Source organism: Pagrus pagrus (assembly GCF_965226575.1).
Source record: "Pagrus pagrus genome assembly, chromosome: 9".
In the NCBI taxonomy this organism is placed as follows: Eukaryota; Metazoa; Chordata; class Actinopteri; order Spariformes; family Sparidae; genus Pagrus; species Pagrus pagrus.
This window is the reverse complement of record NC_140193.1, coordinates 28454243-28480869: the sequence shown is the minus strand read 5'-3', so window position 1 is coordinate 28480869 and position 26627 is coordinate 28454243. Positions and strand designations below refer to the sequence as shown.

Here is a 26627-nt window from a genome sequence, read left to right as displayed (position 1 = left end):
ATTTCCCCTGAATTAATATGTGTATTAATAGGCCAACACTTAATTCATCAGGAAGGGCTTTTACTGTGTTACTGTACTGACTATGAGGTCATCTCGCTGGCCGAGGGATCAGCATTAGTCTGCATGATAACCTTTGTAAATGACATTAAAACTAATATTCTGAGCTATAATTATAATCTTACAACTCAAACTTGGTTAAAAGGTGAGAATTAAGACAGCAGTGTGTGTGTGTGTGTCTGTCATATGACCCATTTCTTAGCACTAAAAGCAAACCACACGTGCATGCACGCTCTAGCTTGTGATGGTCATATGTTAGACCAGAGGAAGCGGAGGAAGCCTGAAGCGAAACAAATACATGTCCCCCTCTTTTAACAGCAGAACGAATGGAAGCTGCTGATATCAGGAAACTTCATGTCATTCACTGGATGATAAGATCGGTAAGATTTTCTTTTCTTAGCGATGGATGCATCTGTTTGAATGTACTCTGTGTGCACAGCTGATTTTATTCATCAGCAGCTATTTCAGTGAAACCGTGATTAACTGATAAAAAAAAAAACAGCAACTATATAATATAGCTATAGTTTCATCTGACTAGAAAACATTGCATGCTTTACAAAGACAGAATTGAGTTTGATGATGTTAATTTAAAGGAGCACTCTGTAGTTTTGGTGAAGACATGTTTATGAGAAGAGAAAGATCTTCATTGGCTTTTTTTCATGACTGAATAAACAGGCACAATTTCAGACTGTTTTACTTTGTTTATATGTGGCGGACCCTGCCACCTTTTTAGCTTCAAACATTGTTCTGGGACCTTATTTTCCTCTGAAAGCAGCTTGTTTTACTGAGTTTACATTATTACCTCAGACGATTTTATGCAGAAGATGAGGGTAAAGATGAAAAACAGCAGCTCTGTTCCCTTTAGTATTATACCACACCAACACTGCAGACATACAGCACTCACTGGACACGTCACAGTCCACGTCACAGTCCACATTGTGTGACTCACCAGAGCCATTCCCTCATGTACACATCCCTCATGCACAAGTGAAAGAAGGCTGGTTTGAATTATCACCAGAAACTCACTGTTATAGTAAATGATACAACTCAGTGAGTAAATTACTGCCGTTTCTCAAATTAAATGTGTTGATGTCAGCTGTGGAAAGTATTTCACCGCTGGAACGATGGTCTTTTCATAAATCTGGGCTGTTTATGCAGTAGAAAGACATGGCTGAAATTGGTGCTACAAAAAAAAAAAAAAAGTGGCTGTGATTTGCTCTTTGGCACAGAAGCTAGAAAACCTACAACAACCAGAATGCACTGCACTGCACTGCACATGACCAATGAACACAGCCGCTGGTGGGGGGATGTGTGAGTTTATCATTGTTCATTTGAATATACCAACACTGTAATGATACAAATCAAGTTGAACATTCTGAAGATTGTCATTCAAATGAATCACAGGCAGAATGAGGCACCACAGCTGTGGTTGAGCCTTTGGTCCACTGATGAAAGTATTGCAATATTTAAATATGCAGTATTACAAACTGCGGCACCATTCAGGGGGAAAATGCTGTATGGTTCCTGCTAATGCCATTCAACTTTTCCTACTGTGTTCACATTTAGCTGGTAGCATTTGTAGCACTATATAATATATCGTTTTTATCAGCGGATCAGTTTGAAATACTGCAGCCACAGTGAGCTGTTAGATGAAGAGCTGCGTGGGACGGGGTGCACACCTCCAACTACTCAGCCAGGTAACCAACTCCATGCTCACAGAGTGATGGAAAAAGGACAATTATTTCCTGAATTCTTGATTAAAACAACAATAGTTTTGAGTTGTAGGACCTATAGTATTAAACTGCATGTGCTGTTATCTTCAGCTCTTGGTGTCACCAAATCAACCAGGACTGAAACCTTAAGGACGACAGTTATGAAATTATTATAGCTAACGGAGGCTTTTTACCAGAGCCAGACACGTGCAACAGCACAGTAAGCTGAGGCCAGACGAAACACACAGAGGGATCAATTTATGAAATCAGATCTTTGACGTGACAGGACGAAAGGAACGGTTTGTTCGTGTGATGGCTTTGATTGGTTGGACTCAGTCACGCTCATTAGTGCGGTGTGAGGTCACCAATGTCTTTGAGAGAAGATGTGCCAGTTTTCCAAAAACTTCTAGAAAAATAAAGATTCAAATAAATACTAGCCTGCACTGTAGATTATAGAGATTACCATTAATTTGAAAAATCTGCCATTTTCACTGCCTTATGACTTCTGTGGGTCTCTCGCACACACGGGCTTCTGTTGAGAGCTCCAGTAGCTGCCAGGGAGTGATGTCACATGAATCAGAGTGACAGTGCGGGCTCATGTGTGCGCAATATTTTTGATCGTCAGGGACCACCAACCCCGTCTCTGAGGCATTACTCTCATATGTAACTCATTTGCGATATTTATGTTTGCTGGCAGCACTGTGTTCAGCGTAAGAAGTGAGCGCCACTTTCTTACACCACATCGCCTGACTTCAACACTGGAAATACAGTCTCTGTCTTCTGCTTTAGGTCTGATTTGATTTTTCCCCCTAAACTCAAACTTTGCCCAACATGAGCATAAACACATTAATTACGCCCTTCTTACCAGAAGCAAATATAGACAGGGACACTAGTTAAAACCCTGACTGTTGATATTTAACTGTAGATAATTAAGAAACAAAATATTGGTGGTACCACAGACCTTGATTGAGACAGTGCAAAAAATATGAACATATCTCTTAAGAGAGCAGTACAACATTTCTATCATGTTATTTTATATCTAAAACTGTTATTTTTTCGTGACTACAGCTGTAGAAACCTTAATCACAGCTAAAGATAACATATCTGGCCGCCTTTGAGCTGGTGAACAGTGTCTGTTAGCACCATTTTCATTTTAACAATCTCCGTGAACTCTAAAAATCAAGCGTGGTTTGCTTGTCAAAGCTGAATTTACAGCTTTTAAGAATTGACACATTCAGCAGATGTGTGAAAATGATAAAAACACAACTTGCAACACCTATAAATCAAGTCTAGACTGGTTCAATTATATAATACAAAAGGTGCAATTCATAAAGGTGTTTTATGCGTGAGTGTATGTTATATAGCCGGCAGATGTATAAATTTCATGGAAAATACATGTGGTTACAACAACAGTCAGACAGTGAATACTGGAATGAATACAGCGTCGTCCTGGAGTGGAACTCATGGAAAAATCCCTCAGGTCCCAATTCTGAAAAGTGGGTAACTGCAAATACACCTCTATTTGAGGAAAACTCCTCCCTGTGTGCCCATAGTCGCAAAACCAGTCTGCACTTTTTTGGTATTACCTCCTCATAACACACAGTTAATCTCTCAAATACTGCCCGTCATGAAAACCTATTCAGATGTCTTTCCATTTGTTGGATCCACAGTAAGTGATGTGTCATTGTGGAGCTGGAGCTCTATCCACAAACTCTACCAGCACCACGCATCATGGTAATACTAACCAGGCCAGGCAGAGCAACCACAGTATGTGTTGCCTTCCATCTGTTTGTACACATGAAGATTCTCATTATAAGACTGTCAGTAATCTGTAAATAATAGAAAAGTAACACACACCGAGTGTTGTGGTGAGGAGCTGTTCACTGGAAGTACATTTGAAAGCAGGGGAAAAGTGTTGCACACTCTGGCTTCTCTTTATCTGGATGATGTCTTAGACCACAAGCCTTCTTCAAGATCAACATTCATGAAGACCTGAGGGCCCAAACGTCATCTAAATTAAGAGAAATGCAAAAGCAGCTACAGTGTGCAACACTTTTTTACCCTAATTTTTAAGTTTTAACATTCTGGCCCTATGAAAGACTTTGATGCTTCAGCGGTGCAGGTTACATTAAGTTTAACAGTAATAACTTGTTTGTTCCCATTGGAGCAGAACCGGGCCACAGGAACCAGTCAGACCAGTCCCCCCATCAGACTGGCTGAAAATACAGGAGCAAAAAAAATAACAGATACCAGAGTAAAAAGTTCAGCAGTGACATATAATGTCTGCAACACAGCCAGACGGAACGGATGATGAATCCTGCAGGAGGCAGGATGACCAATCAGACTGCCTCCTGCAAGAGAAGATATATACAACAGGGAAAGCTAAGAAACTGTTGAGAAACCACTCAAACCTAACATAAACCCTAAAACAGCAACACTGACTCCACTAAGAGCAAACAACCAAATCACAGACACACAGTGCAGGCTTTAAACATGAGGTGCACTGCTTTGCTATTATGTGCTCCAATGGCAAAGTGAAGGAGTCTGTGAAATCATATCAGAAGCATCCAGACGACCTTCTTTAACAACTCCTGCACATACTTATTTATACTCATAGGATGAGGTGGGACGATGAGATGACAGCATTACAGATGTTAAAATAGTCAACACGTTCATCTTAATAATTATTAGCCAGTGATGTGTGATGGCTGTGTAACTAATTACTGTTTTATGCCTTTTGGAAGCCAAAACTCTCTTTTCACAGCACTCTCTGGAATAACTCATTTAAAGCCCCAGAGTCCTTTTACGAGTGAGTGCCTCCACAGATGGATTGCTGTGTGGTCAAGAGTAAAACAGGTGGTGAGCTGAGCCAGGAGGCAAAGGCAGTCGATCTACGTTCCAACCCTCAGTGTAGCTGTGAGCTCTGGGTGACCAAAAGAACGAGATCCCGGATAAAAGAGGACAAAATCAGTTTCCTCTGTACATGGCTGGGCTCAGCCTTACAGATGAGGGTTAGAAGCTCAGACATCCTGTGTTATCTCCGAGTAGAGCCGCAGCTTCTTCTTCATGTCAAAATATGCCAGCTGAGGTGGCTTGGGAATCTGATCAGGATGCTTCCTCGGCACCTGCCTTTGGAGGTTTTCTGGGTATGTCCAATTGGGAGGAGGCCCTAGGTAGACCCAGAACAATCTGGAGGAGTTATACATCTCACCTGGCTTGGGAACACCTTGGGACCCCCAGTGGCAGCTGGAAAATGTTGCTGGTGAGAGGTAAGTCTGGACTGTCTTACTTGGCCTACCATCACCATCTAGCCTTGGATCAGTGCCAGAAAATGTATCGATTGATTAATGATTTGATTTGTAGGAAAACTGACCAACACATTCCTCAACTATCCTCAGACATCTTCAAATTGTTGGATCATTTCCTTTTTCGTTGCAGGTAGAAATTCAAAACACCAACTGTGTTTTGCTAATGGCATGTTAACCTGCCAAGTGGGCCTGCCATTCTGATTTTTTCCAAAACATTTGACTTGGTCAAACAAACAAAAAACAAAAAGTCCATAAAAAGATAAAATTACAAGTTAAAATATTTATAGATTATCTAAATACTACAGTGGGTCCTTTTTTAAACTGCCAATGCTGCAAATAACAGGCTGACAGTGTGCTGGTGAGAGTAGCATCTGAATCAGACATTTTAAAAGGTTCATCTTTGACTGTTAACGCACAAACTATATGTGAACTGTGTTAATGTCAGTGGTCAGTAGTGTGGTGGAGAGCGGTGCATTAGCTCAGCAACATGTCAGCTTGAGGTTCCAAATCCAGGACAGAATGCAATGATACATTAAAATACTCATTTCTGTCCTGACAGAATACTCACACAGTCAAAAAAGTTCAATCCCACTGTGAGTCCATGAGTGTGTTTACACTGTTTATACAGTTTGTCTACCCTGTAATCTGAATTAAACTGACTGCAATCAGCCGTCTGGACGCTCACATTTCAGTTATCCCGTCTCTCTCTGTGGCAGCTAATGGTCTGTTTCCTGTCTGTCTGTCTGGCACATATACACACCCAGTGTAACCATTAACCTCCTCCATTACACACATATGCACACTTCCCTCCCGTAGTCTGGCTTTACAGCATGCTAAGTGAAAGTCAACATTACGTATGATCTGGATTAGCATCTGAATCAGTGACCAAACCTCAGCTGTAACCAACGACTACACCACAAAACACTCGTTCTCAGATTCCACATTAAAACGAAGCAGCAATTCAACCCCTTGAAACTTTTCACGGCTGCACATTGACCTCTTTTTATGATCTTCACTGAAGCACCATTATCTTTCACATGACTGCTGAACATAATTTTTTTTTTTTTTTTTTTTAAATCACACAGAACTTGAACACAAGCGCTGTCCTCTCTCGCAGCAGCTCCCGTCTCATAGAAAATCCAGCCACAACAGAGGAGCGTGCAGAGTGAATTGAAAACAGAGTTTGGAAGGACTGACGTGAGTCTGTTTGTGCTCAGCTGTTCTAGTAATACACACAGGTACTTTAGTATTTGTCAATGGTAGTATACAAACATACCGCTGGCTAATTCACACAATTTGTTTATTTAGACTAAGTAGATTTTGCACACTGTGAAATCATGACACATGGAACATTTCTACCAGCATGCAGAACACAAGATCACAGCTGTTTGTCAAAGATTAACTTTGACTCAGTCTGTTAACACGGTGGGTTATTTCTCTTTTATTTCTCTATATTCTTATTGCAGAAGTTATTTCTTCTATAAAGTTAAACATGACAGGGCTACATTCAGACAAACAGTCTGATAGTACAGCAGCATATTTGTTGTTAGTAGAGAATATAGAAAAGGCTAACTTGTTGTCAGTAGAGTGTGTAAGCAGCCAGTAAGCAGTGTGTAATCCAGCAGTTTGTACTCACTCTGCTGCTCTCTTTGAACAGTTTAAAGCTCATCCACTTTGGCATGTCGAGCTCTCCTCTTGTGTCTCCCTCTCTCTCTGTCGCTCTCTGTCTTTGACAACTCCCTCGTTTGTGTCTCTGCCACACACACCAACACGCCCTCACACGCTCTCTCTCATTCTCTCTCTCTCTGAACAAACAGCCGTTTGATGGGAACGCCACTCAGCTTGGTGTGTGTGTGTGTGTGTGTGGGTTAGTGTGTTCACATTTCTCCCACTCCATGGAAGTAACTGTGGCGCTAAAACTGCAAGAACTGTGTGTTTGTGTGTGTGTGTCATAAGAAGTCATATGACCAGCAGATGGCTACTGTACAGCTTCAGTCTGAACCCGACACTGAATGCATTTGATTCATGAGAACACACACGTGTCAACAATTGCTCGCAGTGTAGCAGAGTTGTAATTGTGTGCTGGAACACCAGCGAGAAAGTCAAGGACATCTTCATGTGAACATGATACACAGCTCTGAGCAACATTATAAAAGCACTGTGATATACAGTATATCACCTGTCACTCATCAGAACATGTTGAATATTACTTCCAAGTATTTTGACAGACATTGCCATTGTGATATCATTTGCGATGAGTGGGAACAATCATTTGTCCATCATTATCATCGCTTTCACTGTAAAAACTATTAAAATCACAATGATGTTACCAGAGAACCAGATTCTCTGCAGCACTACAGGACCTCACAGTCAAAACACTGCAGATGCTGTGATCTGTATAGTTCACTTGACCATATCGCGATTTCAATAATATTTAGATTAATTGTGTATCCCTACTTTAATGCAAAATTCCATTAGGAATGAATGCAAACGTTTCAGCCATAAACAGTCAATAGGGCCTACTGTATATAATGAGGGTTTCCAACACCAGCTAAAGAGATCAGACAGGGAGATGTTGATGTGGCCTGTATCCAAATGCAGAACTACTTTTAGACACTTTCATGTGACATCAATGCCAAATATGTCACATCTACAGTTAAATGGAAATGAAGTTCTCTTGATCTATGTGATCTGAAAAACATGTGACTTGTAAATCAGAGGGAAATGATCGGCTTTAATTCTAAAAAGGGTGGTCTGGCAGCACTTAATTGTTTTAAATTGTCAGTTCAGCCGAATTACAAGACAAACTTTCTTTACACCAACTGTTTTATTTTCTTTCCCAAACCAGATATTTATGTATATCTCCTCTTAGATCTGTTCTGCAAACCCAAAATTTAGATGACTACAATTACATCTGGGGTGCTAAAGATAGTCCTAATTGAATATAACATTTCACTAAGAGTCTAGAGCCATGCTAGCAGCTCTGTGAAGTTTTACTTATGCACAGCTGTGCTCTGGGCTAAAAGCTAATGCCAGTATGCTAACATGCTAATGATTGTAATTCTAAAATACTGATATTAAGCATTCAGCTTTGCTAGGATTTATCTTGAGGGACATTAAGGCTCCTTCTTTGGGATCATTAATTGCACCAAATTTAGCCTGAAAAATGTTTCAGGATGCACTAAAGTGTGACGACCCACCAACAGACCAGCATTCATTGTCTGCATTGTTAAATATCACAAGAGGCAAGTAATTTGGGGGGTGTCATTTGTGTCAACTAGCCTTCACAGTAAAACAAAAAGAAATCCCTCTCCATAGACTCAAGCCTAGCTTTATAGATCGCTCTCATTCGTTTAAGGCACAGGGATAAAAATGGCCCCTTTCCAGCCAGTGGTGCATATTCAGTCCCACAGGAGTAAAGAGCTACTAAGTTTTATTGGCCCCAGCTCACAGAAAAACACAATTTTTACTCCAACTGAAGGCGGAGACTAAAATAAGTGTTTGTCCTTTGACCACCAGGGATTTGTTTGAGCCATGAAGGCTGCCAAGCTGTCAACCACTGGCATGACGCTTTAAATAACATTGAGACCACAGACTGAACCACAGCTGACTCATCGCACCAAAAAACGTCACAGAAAAGACTTATTCCGCACAACGTCACAGAACTGACTTATTGCACAACATGTTATAGGACTGGCTTGAACCTCAGCATGTTAACAAAACATCACACAGCTGACATGTCTGGAGATTTCACTGGCATAGAGCAGTCCTAAAGTATTTACTTTCTAGCTAAAAGACAAAAAAGGTCGTTCGTGGGTGGGTTTGGTTGCTATCTTAGAGAAAGGTTGCCTTCATGGCTAAAACAACATGAACTTTTGGCAAAAAAAGGTCAAACCATGATCTCCAATGTCAAAGTCACGCATGTCCAACCCCAACATGACCTTTTGCTAATTACAGGGGAAAGTCATTACTCGCATGACTGCAAGAGGTCACTTGACAGGAAAACGTGAAGAAAGTTTGTGCTGTTGTTTTTCCAGTGAGAACTTATCAGGGTTGTTGTTTAGCTCTGTAAACCAGGACAATGGACTAGGTTACAACCACCACTGTAACGGGTTCTGACATGCAGACTGAAATTGAGGGTCTTTACATCAGTGTTGTGTGAGTGTGAATCCCCTCATTGTCCTTCTGCAGTGTCAAAATGGGAGGACTGTATATACTGAATGAACAGTTTACCTAAAAAATGTAATTCAGTCTTTACCTAAACACCCCGACACCAATGGAAAGAGCCTTAAGACAAGAGAATGAGACCTTGTCATCTCTGCATACCTCAGTGTTTACCTGCTACCCTGAAGCTTGTGTAACACACAACAGAGCGTCCTCTGCAGCAACAAGTGCCTTGAACTCCTCCGGGTTAACTCCGAGGCTTAACATACACCCCACTTAGACCGGGTGCGCACTAATGCCTTTAGCTGAGGAGCTACACTGAAGAATTTGGATGTAAGTAACATCTTTTAAAATCAATTTGGGATCTCTGGGCTTCTGGTGACTCAGATTATGCCATAGATATATAAGATAAGATAAAATATATGGAGCCATCTTATGTTGTTATTGGTTGTTTTTTGTTGTTGTTTGTTTTTTTTAATTTTTGCTGTTTTGCTTTGAAGCTCCAGAAATGTCATCAGACTTTCTGTCAGCATGTGGGTGAGTACAGTAGATAATGACTGAATTATCATTTTTAGGTGAACTTTTCCTTTAAGGGTTTTAATTCCTACAATAAATGTAAACAATATAGATTTAAAGATGAAGCCTGATAACTGTCAGAGTTAACACCAGCACATTGAACTCCTTGTGTCATGTCCGATCTAATGTATTGGAGCACGGAGAATATCTAATAAGAAATGTGCACTGTCCAGATGGGCTGCTTGCGTTTCTGCTAAACTAACCCAGTAACTGCCACAAAATGCAATGTCTGCGGTGTGTGTTGAGTGGGGAAGAGAGACCTAGAGGGAGCACAGAAAAAGGAGAAAGAGAGGCAAACAGAAAACCCAGCGAAGACGGAGAGAAAAACAGGAGGGGAAAAAAAGGATCCATTCGTCACATAAAACTCCTCCAAAAACCACCAGAAACAGTAGCTTCCCACCCCGTCTACACACACACAAACACATCCTCCAGACCCAGACAGCCAGTGGAACGTCTGACTAGACCAAAGCCGGGTTGTTATTATAGTATATGGGAGAGAGAGTTATATACGTAGGCAGAGAAAAAACAGTGAGGCAGAGAGAGATGGGTGAAAACTGAGAAAGTGAGAGAGAAAAGAGAGATGGATTGCAAAAGGAGGAACTAATTGCAGGTGTGGGTGTGCATCTAGTGAGGGTAATTCACTGTGGGATTACAGAGGGTGAGCAGAGAGAAAATGGAGCAAGAGGTAAAAAATAAACAGAGGAGGAAAGAGACAACAAAACAGGGCGAGGCAGAGAAAGGTATGGAGACATGTATGGGAAAAGGAAAAGGTGAGGAGGACCAGAACCTGTGCCAACAGTGGCCAGTATCTATAGAACCAACACTTGAACCTAATCACAGCCCAAAGCATGTTTCCACTGGAAGAAAAGAGCTGACGCAGTCGATCTGTGCCCTCATTAGCTGATCAATACACTAAACCTTAATACAATAAGGTCCTTGTTAAGAGGTGGACAGTCTCTGACAATCTAGAGTACCAACAATGATTTTTAATCATCACATTATAGAAGATATGATGCCTGTTTTACCATCTTTTACCAGCTTTTTACCAGCACACACAGTTTTCTCACAGAAAGTGAAGCTGGAAATCATCTCTCTCCGTTTGTCCTCTCACCTGTGCAGTGAATTATTCCTCACACAGCTTCAGCTGATAGTGACCGACTCACTGAACATGTCACAATGGGAAAAACTCTTTTCTCCCCGGACATTAGCTGCTCTGATTACTGAGTAGCAAATGTAGAATCACTGTCACATTGTGACAATCAGAATCTTTTCTGATACATTTAACAACCAAATGATTTGAAGTACAGTAGGAGCCTTGTGATGGTTGAAAATGGCCTCTGATGTATGAAATGGTGTGTCTCTTCTTCTCCCTCAAAGGTAGAGGGAAAGGTTTCATTTCAGTCTTGCTACTGTGTCTTGTTTAAAACAATAATCTGGTGATTGGCAAATAACAGAAGCTTCAACTCCTTCGACTTTACCGCAACCCAGAGTGCACTTAAGACTGGCTCAGTGTTGAGAAAACATGCCTGATCAGATCGCTGACTCGATAACCCTCATATCTGGACTTGTTTTATTCAAGAATACACAAGAAATGGCCATACTCCTTGATAATAAATCCCTGGCGGGCTGGCAGAGCTGCATGAGCACAACAAAAGAGAGCACCACCGCCCTCCACATACAAGATAACAAGCCCTGCCATGCTTCAGCTCCATGCTGGGAGAAAAATACAGTCACAAGCCAGACAAGTCTCCAATGCCAGCACAGTTGTCCACAACTAATTCGTACTTCAACTAAAGATAAACCGATTCCGGTATAGTAAATTAGCACCAGGCACTAAGGGGATGGGAAGGGAGAGTAGTAGTAGTAATTTTAAAAAAAGGGGTTTTATTTGTCATGTTTTCCCATAAGAGGATGGAATCTCTCCACAGAGCCCTGTTTCTGATTGCTTTTTACAATTCACAGCACAGTTCTCTATGCTACCAAGAGTTCTCGAAGTCAGTGTACAGCCCAATTAAAAAGAGTAATAAATGGAAAAACTAATAACAAAAAACATAAGAAATTACAACACACTCACACACAGTGCAGCTCACAGTGAAAGCTGCGCTCTGCTGTGTCAGCATATGAAACAAGAGACATATCAAAACAACAAACTGTGTTTTTGTTCTTTGACGTCTCAGGAAAACAGAAGAGGAGGATCCAGAAATAGCCAGCTAGAGTTTTCTCAATCCTAGAAACAATAAACTGGACCAGAACAACAACACACCCACACTGAAAAAGGCTGGAAAAAATGTTTTCATTGGACAGGAGGAGGTGGGGACACAGATATGCGGTGCTAATGCAGTTCATGGTATTCATTTTGCATTTGTATGAATGTAATGTACACGCACATATATATTATGTACCAATATAGACGAACAGACAGATCATTGTGAGTGAAAGAGTGATACAGAGAGTGTGTGTGTGTGTGTGTGTGTGTGTGTGTGTGTGTGTGTGTGTGTGTGTGTGTGCGCGCGCACGCGCGCGCATGGTACTGACATTTAGAGGCAGAGTAGAGTGTAGGCGTAGGGTTGCACAGTGAAAAGGCCACTCTGTGTAACACTACAGTGGGAGGCCATGACTGACATCTGTTGGGGTAGTGTGTGTGTGTGTGTGTGTGTGTGTGTGTAGCAGTAAAATGGGAGGCACTGTAGTAAAAGTAGATAACATTCAGTTGAAATCAAAAACAAACTTCTAAAACAATTATAGAATCAGAGCAGCCAAAACAACAACTCCACCAAACTCCATTCAAAATATGCCAAATTGATGTTTTGTTGCTGATTTGCAGATGAAGCTGGTCTACAAAACTTATCTGAAGACCTTTACACAAAGCACCATGAGTGACTCTATACTTCAGCACACATGTAATCACCCAATTCAATCACATTTTGTCAGTCATACACTATTCACACCCTGTTGTTCTTTTGCCTTAAAACAGGCACTGAATCAGAACATACTGAAGCAACAGTAGTTACTATTAAATCCACTTATGTAATCAAGGTGCAGAATCAAAAAGTGCTAATGTGCGTGCACTTACATTTGGATCAAATAAAAAAATGGCCTCCAATTCAACAGAATAAAAATAGGAGTTCTGTATTGTTTGTGCACAAAAATTCTGGTTGACTTTCAAAATAAGAGCTCAAAGATGGGCTTACTTGGATGTGAGAGGCTGGTTGGTACGAGTCATTAGCACAGACGCCTGCACACAACCTGAAGAGGTTTTTCATTGTCGACAGCTTCTCTGCTCACATGGTGACATTGCTTGATACTTCTCACACACACACACACACACACACACATCGACTACACACACCCTCAAGACAAACACGACCTTAACCTACACAGAAACTTAATGATAAGCATAAAAACACACATGGACCTGCAAACAGGCACGCACACAGTCCCTCTGCCACTGGAACACACACACACACACACACAGCCCCTGCTCCTGCCAGTTGTAGCTGCATGGGAGACCCTGTAGCTCTGACGCAGCTGTGGGTCATCTGCTCGTCACGGCCCACAGATCGAGTCTCAATCAGCTGCCTTCACCGCCTTCTCTTTCCTTCCTGAGCGTGTGTTTCCTACCTTGTCACTGTCTACAGTGTTCTGGGATGTTCTGGAGGCGATGGAGATGGTATCTGGTTGGCTGCTGCCGTCTCCCTGACTGTCTCCATCTTCGCCTCCCTCCCTGAACACACACATACACACACAATCAGAATGAATGTCTTTGTTTAAATCACAAGCAAACAGTTTCAGTGTGAGAATATACAGCACTGATTTTGTAGATAAGACAAAATTAACACCTCTGCTCATTTTTTTTTTTTTTTTTCAAAGTTAGAAAGGTTGCGATCTGCTGTGACACTTTTCACCACAGCGATAAGGTTTCTGCCCGCAGTGCCACTGTTTACAGTGCTGACGCTTCTAGTTGTGGCAACAGCGGAGGTGGGAAAAAGTGCCAACTCTTCTTGTTGCATAACAGGAGTTAGCTCAAACAGCAGGCCTGGTACAGGCTGTATATTTCACTGAATTCACACAGGACTCACTCAGCCAATGAGGCTTAGTAGCATGTGGAACGTTCTGCAAATAACAGCGGCGTATTTTGTGTTTGGGAAGAGAAACATATTAACCAGCAGACAAAGAGTGAGTTTAGATTTCTGTGGATCAGAACTGAATGTTACAAGAATACACAGAAATATCATATATTCTTTTCTGCACCTGCCATCTCTTCATGGGTTGTCCTGACCATGTCAAGGCTTAGACGCAGACAGCACCAAGCTGTTGGTCACCAGCTAAGCCAAATGAATGTAAATCAATGTGGAGGGCATCGGAACTAACTTAACTGAATGATTATAGTTGGTGCACAGTTTTATCATTATGCTTTTTGGGTGTTGATTATGTATTATCTGCTCTAGCTTTTCAAACTTTTTGTACACAGATATGGTAACAATAATGGTCTAAACATTTTTTTAATAGAAATTGTAAAATCTTCTTGGGGGAGGAGTCCTAAACCCTCCGCAAATGTGTGCACCTAAGCCTTCCACTGAACTGAACATAGCTCACCTTCACCACCAGCTGCTGACTGCACTTCAGTGACTCATGAACTGACAGTCCTGTTGATCTGCTGTCAGCAGAGTTACTGCCCAAAGTAAAGTGTTTCTATTCCCAGGAAACGTCTTTCTCCTCTTGCATGATTTCTCATTACTGATGCTTCTCTCCACAGACTGTATTTCCTGTAGTAAATACTTTTATACCTGTGATGAGAACGGATCTGTCTGAAGTGTGAACCTTTCTACTGGTAGAAAAATAGTTTCTGTTCATGACAATTTAACCTTCAGAGACACTTCTTCACCATGTGTGGATATTTTCTCACTACTAGTTCAAATACACCTTTCCACTGATATTCAGCTGATTCTTTCTTTCTTTAAAATTACATTTTCTTTTAAATAATGTGTGTGTGTGTGTGTATGCTTGTTTACCTCTTGGCGTTATTCCTGGGTTTGGTCAGTGCTGGTGTTTTAGGCAGATGAACAGGTTCTTTGAGCGCCCCCTTCAGGTGAGTCATCCTCTCCTGGATCACCTCCCTGATGTTTTTAATCCACTCCTGCTTAGCCTCCATACTGGACGCCTTAAGGAGAAACAAGCTATTATTAACATAACATTGTAAACTGGTAGTAAACCAGTATGTACACATATAATCGGAGCACAGAAAATCATCTGTATAAAACTTTTTCACTTACTTTGAGCACAGTTTTATTGTCAGAGGAGGGGGTTCTTCCTGCCCACAGCGCAAATTTACATGGGTCGCCCTCAATGTGCTCAGTCACGCCCAACTCTGACGTCTACAGGACAGCAAGGAAGAAAAATAATTAAAAATGTGTGAGTTCATGCTGCTGCACTCGTGTGACCAAAAGCACGGTTAAAACCATGCATGGAAGCAGACACACACACACACACACACACACACACACACACACACACGCACACACACTCACCAGTAGTTTGTTCTTGTATTGGTACTTGGTTCTGCCAGCTGAGTCTTTGATCTCCTTGCTGAAGACCAGGGAGAACTCAAACAGGAAGAGGTGTCGATCCCGCCCCTTCCTGATCAGTGAGCGTGGATCCCAAACCTGGAAACTGTCCTGCAGGATGAGCTCACCCTGCACCTCCAGGTTCTCCTCAAACCCTGAGGAGAAGGAGGGGAAGGACGAGACTGAAAATCAACCAGGCAGCTCAAAGTCTGAACACACAGTCTGACATTAGGTGGGATATAAAGCAAACGTATGGTATGCCTTAAAATGTTCAGCAGTAACCTAAGTAACCTTTTTTATGGGTCATTTTCCAGACATATGTATATATTTAAGAAGGCATTATTATACATTTTGGTAGAGCATTATGGACAGTATCTTACCCTCCATCATGGCCAGATGCATGGCATCATTAGCTCTCTTGGGAACACCGAGCATCACCTCCAGACCGTCTTTAATCTCTCCCTTACCCTCCTCACAACAAGACAGTAGCTCCTGCAGGGAAAGGACACAGGCTGTTAAATGTGGAGAGGCGGCATAACAGAGTGAAAGTAAAAATATAACTTCATTAATTCATATTCTGTGCTGTATATCTCCAAATTTAGACTACAGTTTGCAGTGTGATTGCAGTCTCATTTGCAAAATTAGGTCAGACTGGCCCTGGTTGATCACAATATTATCAGACCTGTCATTAACCTGCTCTGAAGTGTGTTCTTTCATTTTCTGGAGGCATTTCTTCATCAGAAGTCATAACATGGACATACAGTATGTTGGCTTTTAGTGTGTTTCTCTGCATCTGCTGTTGAATTCAATACAGCTGACACCACTGTCTGGCACCAAAGCAGGATTCAGTGACGTAATGACCTCACCTTCTTTTTAAGTTCCCTGACTGTGGTAATGTGCTCCATGTTTCACCTTTTATATATACCACTTTGTGTGTGTGTGTGTGTGTGTGTGTGTGTGTGTGTGTGTGTGTGTGTGTGTGTGTGTGTGTCTGTGTGTCTGTGCCCACCTTAAGCAGTAGTTGGTACTTAGTGATCCTCTGGACTGGTTTGATGAGGTAGGAGGAGATGGAGTTGGCCAGTCCACGTCTCTGCTGAATGTCCTGTGTATAACCCCAAAAAAGTGTGTTTTGCAATTCAGTAAGCTGCTGGGAATCTAAACCTTTCCAGCGATCAAACAGCACCATCTGCTGATCACACAAGTGAACTGCACAAACATTATCCACCATCAATCAATCACCATCTGCAGCTGCAGGAGGTAAATGAGATATCTGCAGCTGTGCACAAACAATTGTCGCTTCTAAATCCAAGCAATCTGCTCGACAAAGTGTTTACTGTGGAGCTTCATTGAAGTCCTGTTGTCTTAATCATGCTCCACAAAAGCCCTGCATCAAGCCCCACTGTGTTTAGTACTGAGGCGAACACTTTCCACATATTACTGCTTTAGTCATTAAAGATTATGTCTTTTTATTTCCATGAAAACTGTGTTAGATAATCTGAAAATACACAGTACTCTGAAAGAGCATGTTGTTGTCGAGAAGGTCTGAAGTAGCCCAGAGTAGGCTGGTTTACTCAGACAGAGTTGGTTAAAGAAGGCAGGTTTATTTGGAATGAGCAGTCAGCTGGAATCTTTGTTCAGCATTGTTTATGTGATGACATGATGTGAATGGATCTGTGGCAGATTATGAGGACTTTTAACTCACATCAAAGAAGGTGCCGGCGTGCTCCAGTATGAGCTGACTGGAGTCCGGTTTGTTCTTACAGTAATCCACATAAATGTGGAACTTATCAGCCTGAAGAACAGAAGAGGAGCGGAGAAAACGTATAGGGTCATGTTATGATGATGTCTTTTGAGGACAGACATCAGGGATCAGAAGTAGCTGCCATGTTGTTCTGTCACCATCTGGAATAAAGGAATGACTCTCACCCATGTGACGAAGCAGTGACCAACATCCTCTGGTAGTTGCTCATAGTTCACCAGCTCCTTCAGGAAAATACTGCAAACACACACACGCACACACATAGTGAAAGATCAGAACGTGCGCCTAATATTCTTTTTTTATGCACCAGATATTTTTCTTCTTTTTATCATAACAGTACAAACAGGCTTTCCTCAAAACTCAACAGAAAAAGGGCACAACACAATGTCTGAAACCCCTCAAAAGTGTATTGTACCATCCTGCTGGTTAGAAGTTCCTGAAGATCAAAATGTCAGTGGGTAAAAGAAAATGCTTCCTTGAGGAACAAACACAGAGATTTCCTGAGGTGCCGCGAGGAGATCAGAAACAAAGGAGTTCCTCTGGGAAACTTCTGCAGCTCATGAAACGTAGTTCCCCTGTAGCTACAATATTAGATAAAAAAAACAGAAAGTTCCCCTCAGCCTTTGGCATTTCCACAGGAAAGCTGGCTCAGCGCTGACAAATGTGGAAGATGCTTGCACTGATCGTGGCAAGATCTTTAACTTAATATTATTTCTTACATGCTGTCAGACCTTAAAAGCCAGCATGTAATAGGCTGTGGTTGTTGTTATTCTGCGTGTTGGTTGCTACAGAATTCTCATCTCTGGTTTCAGAAAAATGTTGAATTGATCAAAAATCCATCTGAGAACAGTTTGAACACAGACTGTCTGGGTCCCCGCCCCGGCACAGTCAGACGCTGGGCTTTGTTAAAAACTATTTATTACCACTTTATACTGAAATTAGCGGCTTTTTCAAAAGCATTACCAGGATATGAGTATGCCTTTCTGTTTGTTTGGTTTGTCCTTGTGGGTAACGTTCGTCATCAGGAACCCACCGCAAAAACAGGGAACAGCAGAAAGCAGCTGATCAAACACCTCATCGGACATCCAGAAGACATTAAGACTTGTTTTGAAAAGTCTCAATCAATAAAGTTGTGAAGTAGACACATCGCTTTTCCAGAGCTGATAAGTTGAAGATGACATCTTGCTTTGTTCTCAGCTCTGTTGAGACGCTCGTGTGCAGCTGACGACACAGAAGCCACTAATAGTGATTGATTTTTATTCATATCTTTTACTTCAGTCTCTTTTTTCAGCACCAACTGATTGATGTTCGAGGGCTGCTTGGCCGGAGGCAGATGGAAAAGTATCGACAGAGACATCATCGTATCTGACGGGGTGAAAATTAGCATGTCCACCCGGGTGTTGTGTTTCCATCACAGCTGATCAGAGCTGCAGCTGATAAACACCTGCGACTGCTGCTACTGGAGTCAACTGAACCCACACGTTGACATTAAAGACAAAAGCCAGATGTTAAAGGATGTTCATGGCGTATCAGTGTCTCTCACTTGTTGTGGAAGTCGTAGATGTCCTGCATGTTGCCGAAGATGATATGCTCCTTGTTGGCGATGCCTGCAGGAATCTCCTCCACACCGTTGGTCATCTCCCACAGGTAGTTCTGACAGGTGGGCAGACAGGCACGTAAGCAAGGCGAACGGGAAAATATAGTCGCGTTGAGACAAAATTGGACACGCAGAATATTTTGTTTTTACCTCCAGACACTCTTGGAGATCTCTGACGTAGGTCTTCTCTGTCTGCAGTAGCTCTGCCATGATGAACCTGAGACAAGAAGAGAAGAGAAAGAAGACCACAAAGACGGATCAGATGGTATGAATGATATGATTAGTTCTATTTTGTGTCAGGCCAGATGAGCGTATAGATGTTCCTCCATCACTTCTATTCAAAACAAACAATTCATGACAAGACAAAACCAATTCAGGGTCTTGTCTCCGATGTTTCATATTTATAACTGTGTCATTTTAAATGCTTCACATGTACGCCAGTTTTCATTTCTGTTGAGGAAGCAGCTATGTGTTCAGACACGTCCTGTACTCACTCTTTCTTCCTGGCGGACTTCCTCTTCTCCTCGTTGACCTCGTGGTTGGGGTCACGCAGTTTGACCTCGGGATCGTCCGTCAGGCTGGCGGGGATGATGTCCAGCTCCAGGTCTTTATTGTCCTGCATAGAGGAGCATAAATGTCAGCGCAGTCAGTAATGTGAAACTAAATTTACAAAACTTCACCTCTAAATAAATGATATGTAAATTATGTGTGTAGTTAGGAAGACAAAGAGGAGGCTCGTACATGATTTCCATATCGAGAGTGATGCAAATCTACTATGTGAAAACTAAGTATGTGTGTGAACTCACCTCAGAGCTGACCCCCAGGCTCCTCTCCAGGCTCTCCTGGTATTTGGCCATGCGCAGTGAGAAGTCTCGGTATCTGCGGTCCACCGTGCTGACCCAACGCTTCAGCTCCGACACGTGGGCGTGGCCTTTCTCCACCAGGTTGTCCGCCAACTGGATCAGCAGCTTCACCTTCTCCTTGGTTTGCTGTGTGGAGGCCACACACACAGATTATACACTGCTGAGCTGGAGGAGTCACCCACGCTCCGTCTCCAACATGATGCTCTGTATACATTTTGTACTTAGAATTTGCATTTTATCTCTAAAGTTTGTCTTCCAAGTTCACAGAATGACTGTGAACACTTTATTGGCTCCTCAAGTTTTGAATATTATCACTGTTTTAAATCTAAAAATGTTTCCTAATGACTGATACTCATTTCATACAAGTGTGCTGATGGAACTCTCACCTCTCATTTAGAGTGCAAAGACACACAAGTATAAATCAAAGCTCACAGGAGTGTAAATATGTTCAAGTTTGTTCCAGGAGATACAGTTTTTACATGTTGCTACTCTACTGGCTTGATGTTCCCAACAGATCATTTGAGGCTCAATAAAGCTGCCAGTAGCTGATCTTTACAAACACACACACACACACACACACACACACACACACACACACACACACACACACACGGTGTACCTTGGCACTCAGTCTGAAGTGATGGTAGTCGGTGAGGAGCTCCTGTGTTTCCTCGCTGCTGTCACCAGGTGATGTGTGTGTGGCCAGGTAAACTTCACCTGTCTCTTGGATCCAGTCCAGGGCCTGCACACAGACACACACACACAGACACACACACAGACACACACACACACACACACACACACACAGATAAAGTTAATCCTCAGCCTCTGTGCATCACTCTCCGTGATAAAATAAACCAGATGTCCCTTTAGTGCTGCACATTTCCCCAAAGCAAAACTCCAGCCAAAACTTTTTCTTTTTGTTTCACTAATGCACACACACACACACACACACACACGTACAGCGCACACACACACACACACACACACACACACACACACTGACCTGTTTGGCACTGCGTTCAAACACCACATACTGCTGACATTGGTCCAGCCTTCGTTTCTTTAAGGTCCAGAAGTGAAGGACTCTGTTCTCTCTCTGCAGCAGCTCATTCAGAATGGCTGCACACAGACACACAATAAGTACATTAAATAGACACTCCAATGTGCTCCCTGCTCACTGATGAGGCTCAAACTCCACTGCATACTTACGTTAAGCACATTATAATGTAATGCATACATCATCTATGACAGTTCAGGCAAATAAGGCCAAATCATTTGGACATCTTCACTATGTGTGTAAGTTTGTGTTGTGTTGTTGGACCACACAACCCTTTTCAGTTAAAATAAAGACACAACTAAGACAATGAGCATTCACATCAATATTTGAGCTTCATAAATATATGTTTGTCAGGTCAATCATAATCAGATTTACATAGATATACTGTATATTTGTCTTTGTGTACAATCAGGAGTACTTCTCTCCGCAGCACTGACCTTTAACCTGTTGTTCGGGCCCTCTGGCGTGACTGGCGGCTCCAGGCATGCTCACATTGTTCCTGTGGATGTACTTCAGAAACACCTCAGCGTTCCTCCGAGCCAGAGTGCACGCCTGGAGAACAGGGACACGGTCCTTTGACTCACATACTTACACAATCCAGACACACTCTTCCAACACCCAAGAACGTCACTATCCTCGACTAAATCAGATAAATTAACATTTTACTGTTTACTATTAGCCTGTTCGGCTTTGTTTATCAAAGCCTATGTGAAACATCACCCAACATTGTCTAAATTCATTTTATGCACAGTATCTATCACTCAATCATTTGAAGATTTTATAGAAAGCGACAGAGAGCCATTTTGATGTTTCACTCCTTGTCTTCTGATTGTGTGTGTGTGTGTGTGTGTGTTGTCTCATGTGAGACACTGAGCGGTGAATCACCTTGAGGAAGGCTTCTTTCTGCTCCAGGTGTTTACTGATCAGAGGTAGAAGGTGGTCGCTTTCAGCCGACATTCCCAGTTTATCGTGACTGCCACACCAGTCTTCATCCCGACGATACTCCTGCTCCAGGCTCTCTAACACACTGCACACCTGGACAGGCACAAAGAGGCGGTGACACCTTAACAACGTCTCTGCTCCAAGCTTAGATAAAACACAAAGTGTGTTTGAGTCGTACCTGTTCAGACGTCTTGTAGAAGGCCACAGAGGCGTTGACCAGCTTCAGGCGGTCCTCCATCTTCAGCATCAGCTGCTGCCAGTGAACAGCCACTTTCTCAGCACAGCTCCGGATTGCCTCTGGATCATAGTGACCCGCCTGCAGCACCATCTGGAAGAGAGGAGAAGGTGGACGGACAGAATTAGACAGAGGTGGAGGGTAAGACAGGGCCATGATGAACAGCCTGCAATATACTGAAATACAGCATGCAGGATAAGACAAGATATATAGATAAATGACTTTTACCGGTTTACAATAAGTCCTATAAGTGTGCTACAATCTACTAGAGTCAACAATGAAGTAAAAGGATGGATGTACCTCTGCTTTCTGCTGCACCTGCAGAGCACTCTGATGAGTCTTCTGGAGAGAGTTAGCATGGAAGAGAGACTGGAGGAGGAGGAGGAGGAGAGATAGTTACTATCAATTAAAATCACTGACTTATTAGTTCAGCTCAATTATAAAGGCTCCCTGTGGAGTGTGTGACCACTATTAACACTACCAAGCAACGTTTTCACGTGTCGCTCCCCGTTTTGATTGCATTCGTGCTGAAGGACTCACACAGGTCGGCCAATGGTTTCACATTATTCCACTCATCTACAGCTCACAGTATCATGTGAGAAACACACTAATGAGGCAACAAAGACAGTGATGAAGAAGACTAAGAGCTAGTAAACATGGATGTTAACACTGCAGGTTTTAACTAACAAATTTGGAAAGAGGAAGGAAATGCATCCACCACGGTTCTTAGACCTCAAGGATGCACACAATGCGTCTCACAATGTTTTTTCATTGTGCTTGACTTGTACGTGTGCCTGCATAAGTGGGAAATTGTAACTAAGTACAGTACTTGAGTAAACTGTAGTTGCTTACATTCCATTACTGATTATTCTCGACTTTGAGACTAAGATTTTTATTTTTCCTCTGAATGTATATTGCTTCCAATTATCAGTTTTCAGTCTCCTTTATAACTAATAACCCGTATCCGCCCTGAGAGAACCATATCTGTCGACCCCAACCGAGCAGCCCAACTGATTAACATGGGGATCGCAAGGCAGCGGGAAGCGCTCTGCTGCGCTGTGTGACCCCAGCGTGACATGGAGAAGGCAGAGAAGAGTGCCTGCAGCTTGTGAAACGTGCCAGTACACAAGAGAAAGTCGCAATACGCCAAAGAGTAAAATGCCAAAGTGCAGTTACTGCCTACCCGTCAGTACAGGCCACTTCAAGCCCTGCTGACAACTGTCTCAGCCTATCACGGTCAGATGTGCGGCAGTTGCTCGTTCCATCCCAGCTCCAAACAGGCTTCGTCTCCTTTGGCCGGATGGAACAGCCAAAAATGGCAGTGAGCTAACTCATACTTTAAAGGTTGCATCACAGTCTGCATCCATGGTTGTCTATAGTCAACATTCTGCTCTCTGTTGAGAGGCAGACTCAAACATAAAGGTCGTCCAATGTAGGAATATCATTATTTGTAAATGTGTTCGTGTCTCTGTGTGTCGCTGTTCGCCACAATCAAGAATTCTGATTCTGGCAAAGGATTCTGGATGGAGGATATAGGACTTACCTCAAGATGAGCACACACACACACACACACACACACACACACACACACACACACACACACACACACACACACACACACACACACACACACACACACACACTCACTAATCAAAGTTCCACAGGAGCAGAAACCAGGCCAGAACACACATGTTGGGTCTGGGCCAGAGCGATGTGTTTTTGTGTGTGTGTGTGTGTGTGTGTGTGTAGTACTGCTGACCAAGGGGCTTTTACCCCTGTGAGTGCTAATACACTTCTGGAGTCAGCTATTTAAAGCCCTGCACAGACTAACACATACACACGCATATTTTCAAAATTACACACGCAGAGATAGCACTTAAACACAATTAAATGTGTGTGTACGTCTGTACTCTTCAAAATCAATGCAGCCTGAAATAATCATTGAGGCTAGCCTGGCTCACAAACAGATGATGAATGATGAATGAGTGTGTGTATCAGCGTGCGCACTCATCTGCTTCTATTCAAACCAATGCATACTGAAATAATTATTACTCAAGTACAGTGAGCCTGGTTCGAGCAGCAATAATTAGGATGTGTGTGTGAGTGAGCGTGTACCTCTATAGCCATCTGGAACTGTTCATGCTCCCTCTGCAGCTGCTCAGCCTCAGACAGAGAGCTGGCGTTCACCATGCTGGCATTCAACATGGACTCACCATTACGGATCCAACCCAACACCTAGAAAGACAGACAGAGAGAATCAAGACTGTGAGATAACACACAATGTGAAGGTCCTCCTCCATTCACTGATGTGTCTTTCTTCTTGTTCCCACAGTTGAATGTCTGAGCTTCACTGTGTAGAATGACGTGTGCACAGAGTTTAACACAAGAAGGCTGTTTTCACGTTCAGTGTTGAAAGTGGAAAGTTTCTGATTTGTGACATCACAAATAGTTTGGAGGCCAATCCTGGTCCAATACTCAGCAGACACAAGTGTGATGTAGAAACTTGAAGCTTCTAGTGCACATACACTGAGAGTGGAGTTACATTTTGGATCTGAAAATAATTAGCATATTCATATATTCTGGACTTTCTCATTAGGGCCAAGGAAAAGGTGCCACTTTAAACATTTCAATAATTATACCTCACTTATTTTACCTATTCTGCAGAAACCATGTCAGACACAGATTTTTTAAGTATGCCCCAATACATGTGTGGAGGGGACCTGAAAGTTAGAAGATACTTATGTGCATGTATGCATGGATTAAATATGTAAGTACAGTGTGAAGAAGAGGAAAAATACACTGTTGTAAAAGACATGAATGACATGGCTGCAGAGCTTATCATTGTGCAGGGTTTAGTAGTACAAATGTAGATGATGATAAATGTGTTTTACATTTTCAGATTAGAAATGTAGATTTAGGGAGAACAGCATAAGTGGTTCAGTCTTTATCTTGGTCTTCAGAAAATAGCTTCCTTTTTGAAGACCATAAATGTGGTGCAGCCGAGGAGGATGAATGTTCCATACTGACTGACTGGTGTTGATGAAATGCACGTGAACAACAGTTGGTATAAGCAGTGTGAAAACAATACGGTTTTGGACTTTCTCTAGGAAACAGAACTTTATCTAGAATGGTTGTTTGATTAATGTGCAGTAGATGGCAGCATAGACTGCCAGAAATAAAGACGCAGAGGAAGAAGAGCAGACAAACTCGTGTAGACTACTATGTTGATACCTTCAGTGACAGTGCAGATCACTTGTCTACTGTTTCATGGCAAATAAAGTCCCTGACGGCAAACTATCTACAGCTTCTATTAAAACGTAGGGTTTACATTTAATGGTCAATAACAAAACAGAACCAGTTAAAATTTGCTTTAGATTTTAATCTGTAAAGTGTAATGTAATGTTCTCCCGTAGCAGTAACCAGTCAAAGCTGCATTAAAAAGAATATCATGCTAAAACATTCATAAACATTATGGTAGAGTCGAGCATTGAAAAGTATTTGGGTAACAGTCTTGAAGTATCTGATATTTAATGTACTTAAGTATGAACAGTAATAATAAAAGGACAAGAAAACTAATTTATACACTACATATATTTAAATGTATGTACAGTATATACTGTATACTATGGGTCAACTAATTATTGGCCTGGTCAATTATCTCTATCAGTGTTTTTATTTAAAATAAATTAATTCACAAATGTACCACTTTGGCTGTAATGCAGAAAGCACTTTACAAAGTAATTAGTGACTCAAACGATCAAATAAATGCTGTAAACAGAACAATATTTGCCTCACAATGTAGTGAGGTCAAAGTAGAGAGTAAAAAGTGGAAATAAGGTACAAATACTAGTATAGTACAAGTATAGTACTAGTAAATGTACTTAGTTACGTTCCATCTCCTGTTAATGGCTATACCTCCTCATAGTGAGTTCACCCTGGCTTACATACGAGTCATTGTACATTGTTATTGTACGTAAGTTGTGCACTTCACTGAACTGTATTTGTTCGTAGTAGATCCATGACCAGAGAACAACGGTGAGGGTGAATCAGTAGGGGGGTGTGCATGTGTGTGTGTGTGTGTGTGTTTGTGTGTGTTATTAGCACATTGCCATAAACCTCATAAATTATTCAGCTGTATCCATCTGCAGCAGCAGCGCACTTCCTGTCTCAACACACAGTATGTTCATATTCACATCTGCAGGAGCTTCTTCACATAAAACATCTTTGCTTTGACCAGGAGGAAGCGCGGGTGTTATTCTTGTCATTTCTCCAACATCAGTCTCCAAAATGAGATTTTCAGTTTATTTCCTTTGTTTCTAATAATAAAAGCCCGTTCACCTTACGCCATCGAAGCGCCATATCATTTCCTTTTTAGGATTTGGTCTTCTAGTCTTCGCTGGCTCTGGATCAGAACAATGCTTCTGATATTTTGTAGATAAATTGAGTTTGCTTAAAGTGGAATTCAAACAATTTCACACATCAAAGTATGGTTACAGATGATGGAAAGTACTACTGCATATATGAAAGAAGTTGCATGATGCATTTTGCAATAGAGGTGTGAATCTTCACTGGCCTTAAGATTCGATTAGGATTCAGCTGTCAACGATTTGCATGCAAAACGATTGTATGGCATCCTCACTGATCTATATTACTGCACATGGCTACTTTCATCATTTAAATTCCCCTTTTTTTACTGAGAAAGTCCTTCCATAGTCAGACTACAGATGTCTACAAAGGAAAAGCTGCATCTTTTCAATACATAAACATTCCAAAAACAAAACATGTATCTA

General features: G+C 41.9%; 1 protein-coding gene across 3 annotated transcripts in view; it reads right to left on the bottom strand.

Annotated features, from left to right (window-relative positions):
* kalrna (kalirin RhoGEF kinase a) overlaps window positions 1–26627 on the bottom strand; it is a 154900-nt gene that overhangs the window by 45313 nt on the left and 82960 nt on the right. For all 3 annotated transcript variants that reach the window (XM_084362220.1, XM_084362222.1, XM_084362221.1), the window contains exons 20-38: window positions 23953–24072; window positions 22138–22206; window positions 21781–21930; window positions 21546–21695; window positions 21098–21212; window positions 20607–20722; window positions 20220–20342; window positions 19544–19726; window positions 19232–19353; window positions 18888–18954; window positions 18684–18793; window positions 17308–17377; window positions 17084–17173; window positions 16391–16483; window positions 15762–15873; window positions 15346–15536; window positions 15091–15192; window positions 14830–14978; window positions 13439–13541 (exon numbers count right to left, since the gene is read on the bottom strand). In XM_084362220.1, the coding sequence (XP_084218346.1) occupies window positions 13439–13541; window positions 14830–14978; window positions 15091–15192; window positions 15346–15536; window positions 15762–15873; window positions 16391–16483; window positions 17084–17173; window positions 17308–17377; window positions 18684–18793; window positions 18888–18954; window positions 19232–19353; window positions 19544–19726; window positions 20220–20342; window positions 20607–20722; window positions 21098–21212; window positions 21546–21695; window positions 21781–21930; window positions 22138–22206; window positions 23953–24072 (2235 nt within the window). The remainder of the gene's footprint in view (window positions 1–13438; window positions 13542–14829; window positions 14979–15090; window positions 15193–15345; window positions 15537–15761; window positions 15874–16390; window positions 16484–17083; window positions 17174–17307; window positions 17378–18683; window positions 18794–18887; window positions 18955–19231; window positions 19354–19543; window positions 19727–20219; window positions 20343–20606; window positions 20723–21097; window positions 21213–21545; window positions 21696–21780; window positions 21931–22137; window positions 22207–23952; window positions 24073–26627) is intronic.